This window comes from Scedosporium apiospermum (genome assembly GCF_000732125.1).
Source record: "Scedosporium apiospermum strain IHEM 14462 chromosome Unknown SEQ_SAPIO_0132, whole genome shotgun sequence".
In the NCBI taxonomy this organism is placed as follows: domain Eukaryota; kingdom Fungi; phylum Ascomycota; class Sordariomycetes; order Microascales; family Microascaceae; genus Scedosporium; species Scedosporium apiospermum.
In genome coordinates, this window is record NW_015971833.1 from 207990 (window position 1) to 228625 (window position 20636).

The 20636-nt window shown below is 50.9% G+C and overlaps 3 protein-coding genes and 1 pseudogene across 3 annotated transcripts; 1 reads left to right on the forward strand and 3 right to left on the reverse strand.

The window, feature by feature from the left end:
* Positions 1 to 1521: 1521 nt before the first annotated feature.
* SAPIO_CDS8816 (uncharacterized protein) lies at positions 1522 to 6057 on the reverse strand (the record flags this gene model as incomplete). The annotated part of the gene is made up of 6 exons (XM_016790367.1): positions 1522 to 2374; positions 2443 to 2701; positions 2761 to 2883; positions 2946 to 3333; positions 4294 to 4480; positions 5039 to 6057. The coding sequence occupies 6 exons, from the start codon at positions 6055 to 6057 to the stop codon at positions 1522 to 1524; spliced, it is 2829 nt and encodes a 942-aa protein (XP_016639670.1).
* A 2618-nt stretch (positions 6058 to 8675) lies between these two features.
* SAPIO_CDS8817 (Uncharacterized protein) lies at positions 8676 to 10691 on the reverse strand (the record flags this gene model as incomplete). The annotated part of the gene is made up of 2 exons (XM_016790368.1): positions 8676 to 9973; positions 10031 to 10691. The coding sequence occupies 2 exons, from the start codon at positions 10689 to 10691 to the stop codon at positions 8676 to 8678; spliced, it is 1959 nt and encodes a 652-aa protein (XP_016639671.1).
* A 1533-nt stretch (positions 10692 to 12224) lies between these two features.
* Positions 12225 to 13319, forward strand: SAPIO_CDS8818 (annotated as a pseudogene; the record flags this gene model as incomplete).
* A 1488-nt stretch (positions 13320 to 14807) lies between these two features.
* On the reverse strand, positions 14808 to 20478 carry SAPIO_CDS8819 (Peptide-transporting ATPase; the record flags this gene model as incomplete). The annotated part of the gene is made up of 13 exons (XM_016790369.1): positions 14808 to 15481; positions 15597 to 15636; positions 15699 to 15889; positions 16008 to 16072; positions 16138 to 16667; positions 16761 to 16930; positions 16995 to 17739; positions 17836 to 17982; positions 18046 to 18278; positions 18600 to 18937; positions 19030 to 19319; positions 19411 to 20081; positions 20442 to 20478. The coding sequence occupies 13 exons, from the start codon at positions 20476 to 20478 to the stop codon at positions 14808 to 14810; spliced, it is 4131 nt and encodes a 1376-aa protein (XP_016639672.1).
* Positions 20479 to 20636: the final 158 nt, after the last annotated feature.

Consider the following 20636-nt stretch of genomic DNA (forward strand, 5'->3'; position numbering starts at 1 on the left):
ACCCCATCTACCCCTACTGATCCCTGTGCATTAGCCTGGCGGGGTCACCGAGATCATGCTTTGCCACCCACACCCAGACGTTTCAAGAAACCGAAAGTTGTGAGATCCAGAAGAAATACAGTAGCTGCACAAATCTTAATGGTAGTGTCGGATTGATGAGATCAATCGTCAAGTAAGAGATCCCTCCCAGCAGTGAGCAGTCCCATTGACACGAAAGTGCCTATTCCACAGGACTGCCTAGCTCTGGCCTGAGATGCGGACGTTTACCCTACCAAAGTGTACCTCTCAGTAGCTCCCGACGGGAAAGAACTAGTGCTCCACCATGATCTGATAGTTTTGATCTAATCTACATATGCATGGCACCTTTGGGTGTATTGTGAGAAGAATGAATCTGCGGGAGGCCTATCGGCTATCATGGCGCTGGTGAGCCGAGGGACATTCTGGGCTTGAGAGCCGGCAACGAGCCTCTTTTAGAGACTATGCCCGCTGATGTGGTTTCCTCAATTCTTGCCGGGATTGTACGGTGAGTAGTAATCCGCGTAGTTGTGCCGTGATTGGCCCCTTACGTGTTTGACTGCTCAGGGCTCTCTGATGACTCGGTCCATGGCGGGCTTCGTGTCGGTTTCGAACTCATAACTCGAGCCCAATAGGATTGTTGGAAGCAACACCGAGATGCGTAAAGGTATGTCGGCCTTGATTCCGGGAGTAATCGAATTACACTTCTTAATATTTCTTCCTAGTATTGGCTCTGAAGACGCCCGTATTTATATTTCCACCTCAAGTCCTACGTCAGCTGGAAGCATTTAGAAGCTACTTCATTTCCTGCGTCCGAAATTGCGTCCGAATATAGATTGAGTTTGCATCGGACAGCTGAAGGCCCCGTATGCTCGGAGAAGTGGAGCTTTACCATGCAAGCTTTAGGGACCCGATGATGTCGCCAAATGACTAGACCGTAAGGCCGTTTCGGTTAAGTTGTTATGCACACAATATATATCTTGAAGAACGCTAGAGTTGCGCTTCTCACTAACGCTATTTAGACCTTCACGAAGCATAAGCACAACCAGGGAATGTTTATTGAGGACTCGGGGGGCTCTGCGGTCGTTCGTGTAGTACTGGCCATGCCATGGTTCAAGGGAAGCACAGGCTCCTGAGAGAGTTCCCGAATGGGGATCTATCTTCAGACCTCCCTATTGTTTTCCGTGTCCTTGGCTCTTCCTTCACCAATTAATCGTGATCTTAGAGCCATCAATGCTCACTATGCATAATACTCACGTCGCCTCTCGAACAATTACACAAGGACGGCCATATGCCTTAGTAGGTATTAATGCAACGATCGGAACTAAAGAATCATATCCTTCTGCTGCCCTGCCATGCTGGTAGCCTCCAAGTCTACCAGTCATTCCCAACCTTCTAAAACTTCACACCCGGGAGATACGCATGATCGCAGGTTTCCCGGCCGGTGTCTCTATCGATCAGAGAGACCGGGGAACTTGTCCGAGAGTCACCGGAATCTAGAAGCCATTACAACACCCTATGGAAAGTCTCCCTGAGAACACGTGGTTCGATCGCAGTTGCAAAGCCTTGATGATCCAGGTAGAAGACAAAGTCATCAGCAGCCACCTCGCCGTACATAAGAGAGTCTATCGTGGACCATTGATGAGCATCAGGATCAAAGATGCGGGGTCCAGTGTGTGCAACGTCGGGATTGTGGGTTTCAAATATAGCCCGATATGTAGAAACTCGAGTGTTCCGGGCGTGGTGTCTCTTTTTGCCCCAGGACGTAGACTCGAGATTGGTGTGCTGAAGGCGAATTGCAGTGAGTTGACCACCGCCAGTCTCATCCGCAAAGGCTTGCGCTGTTGCGTATAGATCAACGCCATGACTTATCCAGCGCCTGATTAGAAGACCAGGATTCTTGTCGTCGGCAACAATTACCAGCGACGAGTTCTGCTTCGGGTCGGCGGCTGTGTAGGTCCCGCAGAGTTTCTTACATGCTTGATGGAGGCTCGTCATTTCCAAAGCAGGAAGCAACTTTTGCATGACCAACTCCGCAGCAATCGTAATGGGGGAGCCACTACTCGAGCCAGCCGTGAGAATAGATACCGTCACTCCGTAGTCGGGGACAAGAATTAAAAGAGAGTTGTAGTTCCCAATGCTTCCGGACTTGACGTAGAGATCGACAACGCGGCCTTCGGTGATGTTCGTTTTCGCGCGCCATATTTCCCAAGGACTTCCAACTGAGAAAACCAGAGAGCTGGTGTGCGAGTTAGGTTTCATCCACCTTCTTGTATCGAGTGCTGAGAGTTGCTTGCTGGCCAAGATAGCGCGACCGAAAGCCGCTAAATCGCGAGAAGAAGAGAACATCCCAGCAGTCCTGATTTTCACCTGTCAGTCTACCTTCTCTGAAGTCTTGGGGAGTTAGATTGCTAGATATGCACTCACGGGGCCTCATCGCCGGCATCTTGGAACCAGCCACTATCGCCATTTGGAATAACCCAGGGTCCCTTGCCCTCCGGTCGATGTGAGCTTGACTGGCTAAGATTGAGGGGCTCCAGAACCGACGACCTCAAAAGCGACGAGTATGACGTGCCACTGAGTGCTTCAAGAACGTATCCCAGGATTCTAAATGCAGCATTTGAATATACGGGAGTCGTATCGGGAGGAAAAACAGCCTGTCTCTGGGTGAACCCTTGGAAATACTCTAATATACCAGAGTATGAGTACTTAAAGCAACCAAGTTGGTTTGAGGCAGAAACCCACCTTGGCGATTGCACGGCGGTAGACTCGCGTTGCCCGCACAGGAAGGGATATCTTCCATGGGCAGACTGGGTAGCCCCGCCTGCTCCCAGGGGAAGTTCTGGCTAGCCAAGTCACCATTGGCATCTCGTAAATTGTCAGCATATACTTCAGCACAAATAGGTAAGGAAATGATGGCAATTACACACAATCTCGCCCAATTCCGGAAAGTTGTGATGCCATAGCCCCGAGAGTTATGCTTTCCCAGTCAACAAGATCAACGGGATTTTCCATCCCCGGCTGGGCCGCTTCGCGCAACTCAGGAATGTAGTCCGTCACAGGATTATCCCAATGCTTCCTTCCGAAGTTCAACAGCAGCGCGTATACCGTGAAGAGCTTGGATATACTGCCAATGCGATACACCGAATCCTCCGTGATATTCGTCGTGCTTCCAGCCGTCTCATTGAGAAATGGTGAAGTGAAGTGGAAGTTGAAGAAAGGGATTTCCTCGCTATCCTCAGTCGACATGGTGGTGATTGACACCGAGGACGTGTTGCCCACGAAGTCACCGAAGTCGCTATGGCCCAGATGAAAGGTCTGATGTAGCGTGGTTGATAGGTCGATCAAGACAGGATTCATTATTCCTGTCCCCAACCCGGATGGGCGAGGCAAAACAGGACCGAGAAGCAGCGAACTCATTCTGGCAGGTAGGTAGAAACAGACTTGAAAGTATGTCTGGGTAGTTTGCAGGAGGCGTTATCACTCTTCATTGATTGTTTCCAAAGCTCGAGGTGGTTCATGTTTTTATACCTTGAAGCATCAGTTACCTGTAGGCTGTACAGGCGCATTTACGCCGAGAGGTGGTCATGGTGCGTACAAGTGCCAGTTGCCTTGCGGTCAGAAAAGGGACGACGACGGGACTTTTGCGGCGATTTACCTAGCGCTCCGTTTGTGACAATGTCCTAGTCTTCCAGCTAAGATCCTGGCAAGTCTGCGATTCCAATATGAATCCAACTACGGGAGATCCACAATCAATAGCGAGTGATTTGCTTTTGCTCGTGTATCCAGTGCGGCCATTCGCCGATTCCCTTGGGTCGCAATCTTAAGTTACACACAAACCCCCCGTGAGCTTATGTACGAATCCTTCACACATTCGATGAACGGCATTCCAAACGTTTTCTTACTTCTGTTATTGGTTCAGTTCAAGGTGACAAACGTCCTACTTCTCAGAGTCATACTTCTTCGGAAATAACGCGGCCTGGCGAGCCTTAATTAATCAGGTGTGCGGATGCCTTCATCCAGCAAAGCGATGTACTTATCTATCCGTGCAAGGACCCGTTCTGTGTCCTTGTGTGATATTGCTGTCGCTGCTGCCTCTCGTAGCAGTTTCGCTGCCCTCAAGTAGTTTTCAATCGTCGTCTTTCTTGGGTTCACATCTTCCCCGCTTCTTTGCCCTGGCGTTGTATCGAACTGGATTACATTCAATACCTCTCCATCGAACGTAGCTTTCCCGCGTAGGCAGATCCAAGTGCATGCCCCGGCACAAATGTTACGCACCACCTGCGGCGCGAGATCAACCAGAGATTTCTGCCCGAGTTCGGCGCCCTGGTTCCTATCCTGCTTGGCCCATACCGAGATATCAACAATGTCGTAAACCGCGCGGAGTGTCTCGTATCCAACACGGCAAGTGATCATTTCGCCCTCAATCGTGAATCGATCTTGGATGCCATACTGCGTGACGCAGCTTTCAATTTGCATATAGCAGTTGAGTTCCAGCAGCCATAAGACTACAGCATGCAGTAGCGCATGTTTATCTGCCCTCTTCTCGCCACTCATAAACACACGATTTGACCCTTTTGCTCTCTGTCGCCGTAAATGTGGTGGGCAGCTGTTGTTGCGCCAGTGATCAAGTTGGGAATAGAGACATTGGATATCGTCTATTTTAACTCCTCTTCGCCTAGTAGAGGCACAGCAAAGATTCTGCAGTGTTTTCCGTGCGATGATCGACAAGGCGAGCATAGCATCGAGGTAGCTTGCTGCCTCATGTCGCGGCAGACTTTCAGTGAGGTCAACATCATCGTCTTGGATACGTGATATGCTTTTATGGTCAAGATTGTGGAAGGCATCAAGACCATATACATGCCAGAATAGTAACGTACGCCGTTCATCAGCCCGCGCCAATGCGGTTGCGGTTGCCGAGGCGGAAGCGTGGGAACAGTGACTTTGGATCCTTGACCGCAATGTCATCAACACCAGAGAGTCATGCGTTAGAAATAGATGTCCAAGGTGAGTTTGAGCCGACGAATTTTGTGCATTGTCGTACTCAAAATTAACCATCAGTGCCAATGCTTCGAGATCATCAAGGCGTATTGACCCTTGGTTCGTCGCTGAATTCTGGGTCTCAAAGAACGCCTCTCTAAACTGGTGGGCAAGTTGTTGCTGCACGTCCCATTTGTTTACAACCGTGGTGAACGGTATCCCACGGCAGGCAATGGCGAATAATAGCGCAAAGCTGCACCTGCCAGCGCGATAGTCTTCCCAGAATGCATCCTCAAGAAGGACGGGTAGACACAGGGCAGCAAAGTCAAAGTAGGCATGCAATGCTGCCTCAAAAGTATCCGAGTCAAGATTTAAATTCAACCGCCGTGCCTCATGCATTCCGTGGTCAAACTGAGAGGCGCTTGTTGGTGTTGCCTGTGATGGATCGACGGCATAGCGCTCTGTCGCACCGCTCGACTGGTTCTGGTCAACTACTCGTGGCAGTTGATTGTCTTCCAGTGGCAACTCGTAGTCTCTCATGAAGATCTGATCGAGGAATGAGACACTATCTGCGCTAAGCCCTAAGGTAGAATCAAGGAAAAGAAAGTCGGGACCCTCATCCTGGAGGGAAATTGAACCATTAATCACCTCCGACGGCGAAGTAAATGAGGATCCAAAATCCACAGAGAACTGAGGGGGGGATTGTGAGGATGAATCAACAGTCTGTCTACCGCCTGGCGTGTTATGAGAAGTGTCGTTCTCGTTCTCCACAGCTATGGCACCCGGTGTTTGTGTTTGCTGTTCGCCCCTTCGCACTTGGCGCCTCTGACTGGGGCGTGATTTTGGCGAGCCCGAAGCCAAGGCCATGTCTGTTGTTCCGATTCGCCTGCGTCTCTGAATCCGAATATCATCGGAGTCATCGAGGAGGCACGCCGCCTGGCGAAGAGCGCATTGCGAACAGGTCATAATGCCCTCAGCCGCACGGGAGGCGCGGTCACATTTGATTTTCCGCCGATGGCAAAAGTCGCATGATGCACGCTCTATCCCCCGCTTTAGACGCATTGCAGATTTGGCGGAAATAGGTAGCGTGTAAACGAAAGCTCCGTCACTGCCGAAAGGTGATCGATTGCCGTTCTGAGAGAAAATCGCCCGCTGTCAGTGGACCAGTTGCGACGGAGCTTTGGCGGCGGAGGATTGTATAGATGTAAATTAATTTGCTGAGGCTAGGCAGCAGTTTTGTCGGTGCTTCGGCAAGATGAGCGGACGGGACTTAAGCGGCGAAATCGCGGAGATATTCCCCGCCGCAGAGGAAGTCCGCGTCAGCGACCAAACGGATTAAAATCAGGGATGTGGGGGGTTTTGTCTCATGATGTATGAAAAGCTCTGCCCTTATGTCAGTTCAGTTACGTTCTAGTGATCTATGCCGCTCTTCTTTCATTATGATCGCGACGAGCAACATGCCAACATCCCGCCCAACAAGGCTGGAGCACTCCTCTTTACGCTACTATTTTCTGTAAATGCCATTTTTCTCTTGGCGCTTCTACGGCTATACGACAAGATGTGGAGGACAGGCCGCGGGAGAGAACTTTCCCTCAACACGCGTACTACTGTTCTTACGACCGACATTGCCCCAGACCCAAGGTCTTCCGGGCCGAACAGAACCTGTCAGAACACCGATGCCTCTAGAAGTCACAGTCCGAACTTGTTAGCCACGTGCCTGGGTGCCCACTGAACCGCCATGAACCTCCAAGTCATCGAGGACAAGGGTCGACCCACCCCCCTTTGTCGACAGGCCGGTATAACCTCTTCCGCCGACTAGCTTGTTGAACTCCACATTGGGCGTGTGTCTTGAAGCCGTAAAATGTGTTATGCGGAGTGCCAGTAGTCTGATCAGATTGTAGGGTTTGCCCTCCTTCTCGACTTCTTTCTCGCCCCTCTCTCCCTATAGCTATGTGAAAAGATGGGTTATGTCACGGGGGTGAAAGACTATCCGTTCAGGATCAATTGCAATACAAATTAAGAAAGAACACCTCCTTCTCCCACAAAGTCGGTCTGAAGCACCGAGAAGGTGGCAAGAGCGAGATCATTCATCAAGAGGGAAAACAGGAACGCAAGTGTGGAACTCGAAGTACACAACTTCCTAAATCTCTCTTCCAGAACCATGTCACACCCCATTTCTCACTAAGCCTCGAAATTGCCGCTACCAAGGCCTCTTCTCGCCACCTCACTACCATGTGCATGCTACTTTGGCACTTGGTGTAAGAATGAAGGGGGCGCAAGGGAGTCCTTGGCATGAGCACCTGCCCAGATCCCGCTGAACAATTTTGAAACACGACTTCTGACCATTGATGAACCGATGAGCTCTCTTCTTAGAATAGTCGACACACATGCTCCATTCTTGACCACAAAAGTTGAAACTCTTGCATCCATCACTCGACACCTCCCAGGCGCCGCATTTGTTGCAGCCATCAGCGCGGTGGTTGACACGGAGGTAGTGTGCGTAGTAATACCCCTGGGCCGTAAGCATGTCGAATGAAGCATCGAAATCGGGGCAGGTCCCTTGGGAGCATCCGGATTGTATGCTAATATCTCCCGCGAGTGCTGAGACGTCCGAGGTGTTTGCATTTGTGATATCGAATGAGGTGACTTGACCGTCTGGTACAGAAAGGCTTTGGTCGACTGGGCTACCGTAGGCTCCTTGCATGGAGCATGACAGTATGATAGCCAAGACGATACGCTTGATACTGAACATTGTGTTGGACGGGGACTTGATGGGTCAATCAATGAATGGCCTGGCTTTGAGCCGATAGATGATAGTTTGAATGAGGATGGAGCGAAAGTCTCTTCGAAAAGCACTCGAGGAAAGCGGAAGAGAGATCACCTATATTCACCTTTTTTCTTTTTCCAAAAGGATGGCTCCTTCTCAGTTTACCTTACATATCATAAGGTCAATCCATGAGTCTACACCGCTCTCAATCGCGACCGAGTTTCTCTTTGCAGCAAATACAGTCGTTAGGGACCTGGCAGTTGAGATCTTCAACGACTCCCCAGAAGGATTCTTATTGTATTCCGAATAAGTCGAGTTTTCCCGCTCTGTCTCTGGTGTAGGAGTCTACCCCGCTTCCTGTGTCAGCAATACGAAGTAGTTCAAGTGCAACTTCGCGATAATTACATTATATACCTCAGTAATGGGCTGACGTTGAGGCTTTCCTTTAACGATCAGTAATCGGAAGGATTGCCATGCTATTTCGAATAGGGGCTAATGTCCGAAATCCTTCATCCTCGCAGCGCTCCATACTTCCTCATGGGATCTTGGATGGATACTGTCCTCTCACCTGCGTTTGCCAAGCTCTCTTTTGCAGGTTTTCCCCTCCTTGCCGTCGTATCTCTCCTCGGAACGATGCCGGTTCTCCCGCTCCGCGAACGGCACGGGCCGTCAACTGCCCCGTGGTCCCGATGTAGACCACAGTCATTGACTGCATGAAGGTCTCTGCACGCGGGGCCTCGGTATCTCACCGACATTGGCGTACCACAACCCCGCGTCGTGGCATCGAACACCACGCTCTCCCCAAAAACTATCACAACCTGTCGAATTCACAAAACGAAGGTGAAATGATTCTAGGATATGTAATTGGGAGAATAGGTATAGAATGGAGATATATGCTGGAAAGGCGACACCATCATCTACTCCTCTTTTTCTCAACTCTCTTAATAGCAGCAGCCGTTAGCTTCTGCCGGTCTATTAGCGCAACGACATCTTTCTTCCTCGTCTTCCGATCACCCATGCTGATCATCAATCCCGCCGTAATATTGCAGATGATGCTGACGCACAAGATGACTGTCGTAATGGCGACCGGGCGTGTGTGATAGTCAATGCCCCACGTAGTTGCCCCGAGGGATATTTGCAGGCACGAGTGGCAGTCAAGTAGAACGACAATGGCAATGAGATAGCTGAGGGGGAAGGCGTAATGTGTGAATGTCTCCTCCGGCTTGTAGAAGCTATGTGACTTGGCCAGCTTCTTTTGATGGTGACAAAAGCTCTTTTGCTGTTTGGGCGTCAATGCCAGTGCTTCGCCTTCATAATCCCGGCCGGTTTTCTTGGCACAATCTCCGCTCTCTGGATCTGCCGTGTCGCTGTTGACATTGGTGGAGGATCGATTCGCAGCGGTAATAGGGCTTGTCGATCGAGGGCTCACTGATGTAGGGCTAATCGATCGTTGTGGTTCTGTTTGCACATTGCCGTTATTGTTAATGTCGATATCTGGCTTTGCTTCCTTTCCGTCTGGTGATTCGAGGGGTGTCATCGCCATCTCTAGATCCGAGGCTTTGGATTTTCTCGCCTTCTCGATCATACGCGAGTAGCGCACAACGAAAATCAAATGGTAGGTATCTATGGCTCGAAGAGGGGCCATCCCGTCACCTACGATGGCGAAGAGGGCGACGAGCACGCTGTCGATAATGTGAATCGTGTAAACCTGTTTGTCACCCACGTAGATCCATCCGATGAGGAAAAGCACCCACGCCAGGCCGAAAAGGGTAATGAGAACGGCATATAGTGTAACGAAGAAACCGAGTGGCGTGCGGACATACTGGCCGAATCCTTTCAGACCGCGCTTGAAACGTGACCGGCGGGAGTGTAACATGTGGCGCACGCGATCTTCCAGCTCGAGTTTCTGGGCCTCGGTCCACCCGTCGAGAGTGGTGCCGTGCGGTAGTGCGGCATAGTGCGATTCCGTTAGGCGGGAGCTTATAGAGCTGAGGCGTTCTAGACGTGGACGTTCCTCCTCCTCTTTTACCTCCTCCTCCTCCTTTACGCGCTCAGCTTCCGGTCCCGGGGGGGCAGCGCCCGGCCGTCGGGGTCCTCCTTCGTAGTCTGAAAGCACGTAGGTAGGTCGGCGGTTGATGAGGTTTCCTAGATCGGGAACGAAAAGGGAGTTCTGGACATTTGTTAAAGTTGATAGTGTCTGAATTTCGGGGTCTGTGTTTTCAATTAGCATGACGATTGCTGACGCGGGGCAATAGATGGAGGACAAACCAAAAACATCTAGCCAGTCGATGAGGCTATCGTTGAACTCTTTGTCCTCGTTTCCATTCTGACTTCTCCTCTGCGTATCAAGGTTACCGACGCTCTGTCCCGGGCGCAGGAATCTGCTCAGCCTTCGCATTCCCGGGAATGGACGACGCAGGGCATGTCCATCCGGCTCTTCCGGAGTCATCGAAAATCGCCCGGCGGGCGGCTGCGTGGCCGGTAGAGAGCTTGATGATAGAGTTCGAGTAATCTCCGCCATACTGGGTCGGGGCCCTTCCTCTGTCAGACGCGGCATGGCCATTGGCGTTTGTGCCACTGTCGAATGGCGAGCCTGCTGGGGCCGACCGAACTCCCGCATGGCCACTTCCGGCACCGAGACGGCACGCGGACGCCCTCGAAGCGTTTCATCGTTGGCTGCGGTAATACCCGTCTGCTGGGAGTCGGGTAGGCTGGGTCCAACGGAGCCGGGTATGGTGGCCGAGCCGCGTCGCAGCCGAATGCTTGGGACACGACGTATTTGCCCCGCAACGTCCTCGTAGACCGATGTATTGAGCGAAGCGGTCGAGGGTGCGCGTGAGGTGCGTGGAGTAGAAGTCGCTAATGGAGGACGGACTGGTTGGGTGTTATCATCGGGAGCAACGTCGTCCGTATGTTCCGGTCGCGCCATTGTCGAGGGATCGGCCGATGGTCGGGAGGGCGATGTTGATAGTCTACCGGTCCGGTGTCGCAGTCGCGGGGCTGCAGCCAGCTGCAGGTAACCGAGCAGCCAAATCCTTTAGGGGTCGTCTCGTCGCCTGGCTGCGCTTCGACTGCCAGGAGTGTGTGCACCGTCTGAGCAAAGGCGATGGTGAGAACTGAGTGTCATGATGAGCCTGGTTGTCGAGCAACGCAGAGGGAAAAAAAAAAGGAGGATTAGTCAACTGGTGATAAATCTCGATTTTTTAGTCCATGATAACGTTAACCTCCTCGATGGATCGATCGGAACTTTAATATTACAGAAGTGGCCGAAAAGGGTTTAATAGGTTTCCGAACTGGGAGAAGATCGCGATTTGGTGTATTTCGTACCCAAATTTTGTCTTTGAGTAATTCTTACAAACGAAGCGATGACATCAGATGAAGATTAACTCCGAGACCGAGAACAGAATCAGAGAGACAAAATATCTTCTGTCTACGGAGTAGATAATCTAATCTACTATACGCAGGAGTACCGAGCTGGGTGAGGACTTCCAAATCGCCACCTCCCAACCAAAGAAATCTGTCCCTTCATCCCTTCATCCCTTCATTCCCCACTATAACATCGCCGCGGGCCCGGATAAATGGTGCGTCAAAGAAGCTGTGAGGATGTCGCCACCATCGCCGACAATTCCGTAGATGGCAAAAATGCTAAGACCTTCGTCGATAGAAATCAAGTACTTGTCCCTGTTTACAAGGAAGCGTCCAAATAGAAGTCACCTCCCTAGTTCTTGTTACCTTGGCCTGTAATTTCATTATTTTTGTTCTCCATCCTTCTGCCAACGGGATTGCGATCCCAATTTATTACCCATCCAGAAGGCGGTCCACCACGGCAAGATGCCAGAGTGGTTAATGGGTGTGACTAGAAATCACATGGCTTCGGCCGCACAGGTTCGAATCCTGTTCTTGTCGTTCGTTTTTTGCTCTCTCTTTCTTTGGTTCCTTTTTGTCTGTCAATCCTAAGATGATCAGGATGGAATTATATATGAAACTAGAAACAGTATGAGTAAGTAGAGTTAGAAACCTTGACTACTGACCACACGAAACTACTGGTGATGATTGCGTCTGCAGATTAAGTCAGACTTTTATGTTATTACTACGTGCATTACACTCAGTTTCTCAAGCCAGGAGACGCAATACCACCCCCTTTCCAACCGTTCCCATCGCGTATGATCTCTGGCTCAAGCTACAAGCCAGTGAGATTTCTCTCGAAAGTAGAAAGAAAAAAAAAAATAGCCACTGTCAGTAAAAATTATCTAAGGCAAAGACGAAGGATAAGACCGTCATGAGACGAAGAAGGATCTATTGAAGGTGAGGCGCAGCAGGCAACAATTTGAAGGCAAGGGCCGACCAACATTGTGGGGCTCAACTTAATTTCCTTCAAGATTGGTCGCTGTAACATTCATTTTGATCCTTGACTCTGTTCTCTTTCACCCTCCCGATGATTGCGGGCGAAACGATATACAAAATGAAGGCAACGTCCCCAAAATCCATTGCGCTGGCCACATCTCTTCTTGTCGGCTCGGCTCTCGCCGGGCATTTGTTGCAAGTCATTGGTATTCCCGAGTTTGTCGACCGGCGGTTATCTCAAGGCGAAGACGCTGTTTCATGGCTCAGGCTGGATTCCGAATCACAGAAACACGTCGAGTACTGGAGAAATCGACTTCTCGATGAATCTCTGCAAGTTGTTGGGCCGTGCCGCCTTCCCGAAGATGCGGCGCACGAATGCAAAGCACCGACCTTCCCCTTGTTTCCATTGCCCGATTACTACCGCAACGCGCTTCTGGGACGACCTCCTCCGGACATTGTACGCGCCAATATTGAACAGGCTACGAAGCGCGAGCTATCAAGTGTCGACGAGCTTATTGAAGCAGTTAACGCGAATCTTCACAACTTAGATGTCCTTGGTGATGATTCGCTGGCTCTCCTGGCGACAAACTTCCGCGAGCCTGAAGCTGGGCTGGCCGTTAGGGTGGGATGCGGCCCCATAAATTACGGTGAATGGCCAGAGGACCTACTGGTATCACAAGACGAGCAAAGGGCGCTTACGGCGGGATTTCTATATGCTCTGAGTGATCCCGGGTATCTTGGGCGACGAGATGCAGAATTGCAACAATACATCAAGCATCATGTTAAACCGAGGCAAGAGGAGCAATGTCAAGCTGACGTGCGAGGAGGTGCAAATCAATTCAGAGAAAGGGTAAAACAACTCGATACCGAGGTACTCATTCCGGAGGCGGAGTGGCTGGCACGGTACAATGAATATGTCGCAGCTCTGAGGGCAGAGTTATATGGGATGGTATCTGGCTCAAAACAAGGATGGGATCACTTCATACCCAAGATCGAAGATATCGTCTCTGTCTCCGAGGATATCGTGGGTGAAATGGTAGAGGAAGGTATACCCATGGCAGAGATGGGGTTTATTCGGTTCCTGGACGAAAATTATGATGAGATTCGACGTGAATTCCAGGAGCTTCACCCGGGAATTGTGCGGAGGGTTGCATATCGCCGATGGAAGACTTTGCCCCAGGAGAGTCAGGCAGCTTATTTACAACCTAGGTAGAAAGGAGACTTCTAAATTCCAGGGCCTATCCAAAATTGGAACAATGCCTTGAAGAAACTCAAACCCCCTTCTGCCATCGCAGAGAACGAATGATTGGCGATCAGAGCAACTAATTATCCTACAAAACATCAACCACCTGATAACTTATAAGTAGCTGACCCGGGTCGTTAGCGCCCATTTGACTGCCCAGCCCTCAGATGATCCCGTGGCTTCAATCCAGCAAGAAGTGCGACGAGCTCCCAAATGAACTAGGCTTCTTAGGCGTGATGGAGTAATTAGCCTTCGTGGGGCCTCCGTCCATCCAGTACTTCAGCCTAGTTATAAACGGCTCGTGGGGAATCCGATGATGATGAGTGTCCAAAAACTTTAGAACGCCGCGGTTAGCCCTGCTCGTATTCTCGCCCTCCTGACATACACTGGCTCAGTATTAACGGATCGTCAATAAATGGGTCACGGATCAGTCCCCACGGTTAAAGGAAACACTGCGTTCGTCCGATATTCCTTATGAGCAGGTAAAGGGCAGGCAAGGGACTACTGGTTGGTAATGGCTTTCTGCAAAACCTGCCGAGAATCATACTAAACAGTGTAGGACTACGGGCGTCAAGGGACTTCTGGCGGGTGCTGGCTATAGTTACAACCAAATATGTTTAAGAGCTCTCACAGCACTCTCCTTTTCATCAATGCCACCATAAATGCTGTGGAATTAGTTGACCATAGGACCCAAATATATAAGCCTCCGATCCCAGATGCTAGGGTGTGTCTGGTGAAATCGAATTAGTGGCGCCCTTCTTTTTGGGGCGTGGTAGAGTTATCGGCGCTGAGTACAAACCAGGGCAACTGAACGATAACATGGAAACATGTGGCGGTGTATTTCATACTTGTAGAAGATTCCTTTTCCTTTATTTTTTGCACAATTTCGTGGGATCTTTTCAGCTTTCCTGCACCCAGCTCGAGTACATAACAGCCCGGCGCCACGGCGGGACAAGGACAAATACCCGTGATTAAACCTGAGCCTTGAGGCCCATGGAGTGTGGCGTTGGTAGGCGCCGTAGGCCCATGTTATCTTCTTTAAGTTTGCGCACATCTGCACATTCGAGTACTGCAGCGTTTCCTGAGTGAGCTGATTCTCCTCTCGCCGTGTTTTTCCCTGGTATACCATCGCTGAAGTCAGTCGACACGCCACTCAACCGAATAAGTAGTCCTATTACTGTTTTCTGTCATCCGCTGGTCGGCCGCTTACTGCCGTCCTGCCATCATCCTCTGCCGTGTCCTACCGCCTTCGGGCCTGCATAAAGGTCAGCCCGTGATACTGAGAAGTTTGCTCTAGGATATCTATTCTATTATTTTAGTTGTCTATGACTAGAGACTGATATATCGAGTCGATAGTACAAATGTATGTTATAGTAAATGATATTTATCTGAGATGACACAAAGGTATGAGAGCAAACGCTGGGAACAGAGGTAGGTCTACCTAGACGATCGTAATGTCTACGCAGCCCTGTCCAGACTCTGCGCCTCACACATTTCCTTGTACATACCACCTTGGTTGATGAGCTCTTTATGCGAACCGGCCTCGACGATGCGACCCCCATAGAAAACAAAAATACAATTGGCCTCGCGCACAGTCGACAGCCGATGAGCCACGACAATAGTGATCCGCTCTCCAGAGCCGGAGGCTTCCATGAGCGCTGCTTGGACGACTCTCTCCGAGTCCGTGTCCAGTGCACTAGTCGCCTCGTCAAGGAGCAAGACACTAGGGTTGCGGATCAACGCCCGCGCAATGGCGATACGCTGCTTCTGTCCGCCAGACATCTGGCTGCCGGTGGTGCCACATGGGGTATCTAGCCCCTGAGGCAGAGAACTAACGAAGTCCCATGCGTTGGCAGCACGGAGTGCCCCCTCAAGGGCAGCATCTTCGGCTGTCGGTAGGCCGTAGGTGCCGGTCGTGTTTTCTCCCTTCAAATCGAAATCGACTCCCATAGAAACGTTAGCCCTGATAGTACTAGGGAACAGCGTCGGCTCCTGTTGCACCAAGGCGACTTTGTTTCGGTATAGCCAAGGGTTGAGAGTCTTCAGGTCGTGTGTGCCGTCTATGATAATTTGGCCACTCGTTGGATCGTAAAACCGCTGCAGCAATGATATCATTGTGCTCTTCCCACACCCTGTTACCTTGGTCAGCCCATAGTTTTAGTTAATTTATTTTTTTCTTTTTTTGCTGGGGGCTTTTTGGGAAGGAGGGATGGGGGGGGATTAAAGGGACCTTCGGGTTTGACAAACCTGAAGCGCCCACAAATGCAACGAATTGACCGTGAGAGATCTAGGCGCAGCACAACATTAGCCATGTATTCTGTTTGCCATCGCTCACAAGTTATTACTTACCTTTAGAGAAATTCCCTTCAGCACGCGATTGTCAGGAGCCAGCGGATATGAGAATTGAACGTTCTCGAAGTCGTATTGGCTGCATCTAGCCCCGAGGCCACGCTCCTGGTTCCCCTTAGTTTCTCGGACTGTCGGTTGAAGATTCGAAATCCAGAAGTAGTAACCGGCGGCGGCAGTGGCCTTGGTAAAGCCTGGAGATAAAGTAAGCATTAGACAGGAAGTTCCAATATTCCCGGTGAAGAATGGGGTTATTCTTACTACTTGCAAAGCTGAAGAGCTAGCCGTTTGCTTGGCCGGAGAAATAGACACCCATGAGGGAGACAATAAATTGATAGAAGTTGAGCTCTCCTTGGGAGAGCAATTTGGAACCCCACCTATTCATGCCATGTCAGTAATTCCGCGATAAATTCGTGTATGGGAATCTTGAGTCCAGTCTCACCAGAATCCCAAGGCAGGAATGAAGTACTCGATAGATTGAGTCAAAGAAAAGTAAACCATCATATGGAATAGAGGAGCCTTGGATTTCGAGATGGCTGTATCGAGTTCCTCGGTGTATCGGTTTAGAACAGTGGGTTCAATGGCGAGTGACGATACTGTGCGGATGGCCAAAATATTCTCTGATGCAATGGAAGCACTCTGGGAGAACCTCTTATCGGCATCGTTGTCCATTTTAGTCTCAACACGGTTACGGGTGTACCCGGCAAGTAGCATGGGTGACAAACCAGCAAAGACACCAACGAGGCCAAGCTTCCATGAGGTTACAATACCGAGGATACTTGAAGCTACGACGTTGATGAGTGCCATCACGATCAAGGCAATATTGAAGCCCATAAGCTCGTAAATAGACTCTAGGTAAGAGGACAAGCGACTGTTGAGAGCGCCAACTGTGTTTTCGGGTCTGTCAAAGAAACGGAGGTCTTGCCGGAGAGTGTGGTCAAGAATCTCGTTTCGGAGTCGTTGGTTGAGAGTCTGCCCCATGCGGGTTAGCTACGTCAGGGAAACCAACAAGAACGTGAACATTGTCGAGCGTCATAAGTGCTATTACATGGGCGTGTTCCTCACCTGAGTGATGACGTTGGTTGCCCAGCCCATGACAAAATAGGCCAAAAGACAGTCGAGGGACATAACAAAAAACATCAGTGAGATAAAGTTGCTGCGCTTCAACATATCAGGGGCGGAGAAAATGTCAAGAACATTTCCTAAGAGCACGGCCTGACTTGGGTAGACAGCAGCTGAGAAACATCATGTCAGTGGTCCGCTAGTTTCTTGTGTTCAGGCCTACTCTATGACACTCACCTCCAACAAAGCAAGACATAAGGACGATAAGATACCAGTACCGCAAATCCCAAGTGATTTTGATCAGCTTGAGAACAGACACTATGAGGCCTGGACCCTTGTAGAGCGAAAAGTCCTCTCGATCCTTAAGGGAGTCAAGATTGCGCGCCTCACTGGTATTATACCTCGCCAAGGACTGCATATTTTCCGCCTCTTGTCGAGGCTCGTCTTCCTGGCCGTCTTTAGTGGCATCATCTGGCGCGGATGTAGAGAGGTCCTGCGCTTTGACGAGGTGAGAATAGATGTTGCCAGCGGCCACAAGTTCGTCATGGCTGCCCTGCTCCACGATCTTGTCCTTGGACAGGACGACGATGTTATCAGCATCGCGGATGGTCTTGAGCTTGTGTGCGTTTACGATTGTTGTCCTGTCCTTGGATGCACGGTCCAGGGCCTGTTGAACGATTGCTTCGGCATGCGGGTCGAGGGCACTGGTCGCTTCGTCAAGAAGGAGGATCTTGGGCTGAGAGATGATGCTTCGGGCGATAGCAATCCTCTGCTTTTGGCCCCCCGATAAAAGACCGCCCCTTTCGCCGATCCGCGTGTTGTAGCCAAGAGGGAGCTGCTGGATAAAGCCATGGGCAAACGCCGTTTTTGCAGCCTCTTCGACCAACCGAAGCTTTACTTCTCTGGTGGAAAAATCCCATTGCGTACCCACAAGACCGTCGGAAATATTTTCAAACACCGTTCCATTGAAGAGGACCGGTTCCTAGGGAGAAGTTAGCCGCTGGACGGTAAGAGGAATTGTGAGGGAAGCCTGTGCCGGAATGCGACTTCGTGGTAATAAAGGCTCCAAAACACTTACTTGCTGCACAAGGCGCATGTTCGTTCTTAGCCACCGCAAATTCAAAGCGCCGATTTCCGTTCCGTCGAGCTTGATGCTTCCTGAGACCGGATTGTACCATCTCTCCAACAGCCCGATGATGGTGCTCTTTCCTGATCCGCTGGGGCCCTGTTCCGTCAACAGTCAGAGCACAACAACGACTCAAGTCAATCTACACCAGGAACAACGTACAACGAGCGCTGTAACTTTGCCAGCGGGTATGTGGAGCGTGAAGTCCTCCAGTACAGGAATGTTGGGTCTTGTCGGATAAGCGAAGTTGACCCCTTGCAAGTCGATGGCCCCATCGGTCTTTTCGGGCTTGCTACCACAATCGGAAAAAGGGTCGATTTTCGATTGCTGATCGATGAGGAGAAAGAGCTCGTTCGCCGCAGTTGATGCTCGGCTAAAGGCAAGCAAATGCGGAGCTAGAGAGTTGATAGAAGTGGCAGCAATGATTACGAAAAATAGGACTCTAGGCGTTTTTTTTTTTTTGGGTTCATGTCAGTATATATCTTCCCGGAGACCTCTGATCCGTCCAACAATCTCCAACAGGCAATCCCATATTCTCTCCCGATTCTGCAACCCCTTCAACTTTCCCCAATTCTCAGTGATCTCTCTATACAAAACATACCAGTTCGTCCCCGCAGCGGGCAGAGGCACAGGCCGCAGCCTCTCCATCTCCCTCTCTTCCTCCGAGGTCTCCGGCTCCTGCTACCTAAGTCCGCTGTGGTCTGCCCGCCGCTCACGGGATATGTCCGGCATGTCCTGGCGGATAACGTCTGCCCGGGAATGAAGGCTCAGCGAATATTCCCTCGACGCTTTCCACTGGGCTTCTTCGCGTTCGACTTGCTCCACGCCGTCCTTCGTCACCCACGGATACGGCGTCACGGCATTCGACCATGCTTCGTACAGCCAGGGCATCTCCTCGATTACGAGCCTGTGCCAAAGCGAGATGGGGAGATGCGTAAAAGCGCGTGAGGCGAGCCGCAGTGACGCAATGTCCGTAGAACCGAGATAGCCGACAACTTCGTAGATGAGCTCCTTCGGAAGCTTGAGAAATACGTCCACGCCTGAGGTGCTGCCGCTGGCTCGGATATTAGTAGCCCCACTCTCGCCCTCTTCACTACCCCTTTTGGACGGAAAAGGGCTGCTATCCATAGTGAAAGACCCATGAACCGTTGAGAGCGTAGCGGCGGCAACGATGGGCTCCAGGGCTGGATCAAGATCGGGTTGGCAGCGAGATATTCGGCGCCTTCGATGCACTGCCACACCTGCTCTGCTGCCTCGTGGACATCGGGTTGGTTTCTCTCTAGTATATTCTCCCTCTTTTTGTTGGCCGTGAGATCACGCAGGAGCATCAGGCCATCCACGTCGACTCTTCCTAGGATTATTAGCGAGGCCTGGCGGAAGAGTTCGAAATAGCTGGGGTGGAAGGGGAAGGCGATCTCTTCGATCTCTGCCGCGTCCTACGTAATGCTTCTCAGTTAAGGCGGTCTCGTAGATCCTGAAGAATACATATACAAAAAGGAGAGGACGGCGAATGAGGACAAGCCTTACAGCTATAGTGAATGCCGAAATATCTGCGTCCCGGTGCTCGACTCCATGTCTCCTAGGCCCGAAAATCAACCCCCAACCACCACTCGGCATGTGGGACGCGAGCCCGGTCAAATGGTAAGCAGAGTCAGCCTCAAAGTCACAGTCACCATCTTCCGGCTCCCAGTCGTCTGTCTTGGGAATAAGGCATTGAACAGTCGTGCAGCCGCGCATTTCCTCGGCCGAGATTCGGTGGCCAGAGTATTCCATTGGAGACTTGCACCCCGGGTCGGCAATGTGCTCGTAAACATCGCGTCGAGGAATCGCGGCCATTCCGTACAGGGGCGTACCTGCAGTAATGGGAGGGCCTTTTACTTCACTTAGAGGTAGGAAGTCGGTGTCGTGGGTGGGAAGGACAGGGCCGGATACCGTGAAAGTCCACTGTCGCTCATCACCAGCCTCAATTTCGCCGCCTCCATCGGAGTCAGCATCTAGGGAAGAAGAGCAGTCGCCTGATGCGTCCGAATCATACTCTAGCGGGTCACCATCACCCTCTGAGCCTGAAGGTGGTTGGTAGGTTTTATCTTCGGAGTCCTCAACAGTGTCTGGGTCATCCTCGTAGAGCAGTTGATTGAGGAAAGGATTGCGTGCACCGCGGTAGACGAGCGAGCAGCCAGTCGTTTCGTCGCAAGTTTCTTGTAATTAATAAATCATCAATCTTGATTAGTCTGGCATTGTGGCTTCAATTTTTTTTTTTCTTCTCGAGGTGTCAATCGGATGGCCGTACCAGAGTCAATTGGAAATGTGTCAGGACCCTGTCCGTCCCAGGCAGCCGAACGGGGTTCATCAGGCCTTCGATGGCGTCCGATGTTGAAACTGACGCCGCAAAGTTGGCAGAGAATCTGTAGGTTACGGTGAGTCTTAAAAAGCAATGGAGACACTAGGCAACGACCCGGATTTTTCTCACTTCGTAGTAACCTGGGAAGTGAACGCCAAGGCGGTGAGTGAGAACCCGAGAACGCAAGAGGTGGTGAAGATTTGGGGACTGGACTTACCCATTATATCCGCTTCAGTCTTCGTTCGTAATACCATAGCTGCTGGGAATATGTAATAGTGAGACTGCTCTTTTTAAAGGTTAAGGGAAGGCAAGAATGCGAAGTGTCAGAAGGACGAATTAATATGCAGACAGGCAGCCCACCTTACCAAATTTTGGTCGCCTTAGCCTGTCCTGCCCCTTGTCTGCACCTCCA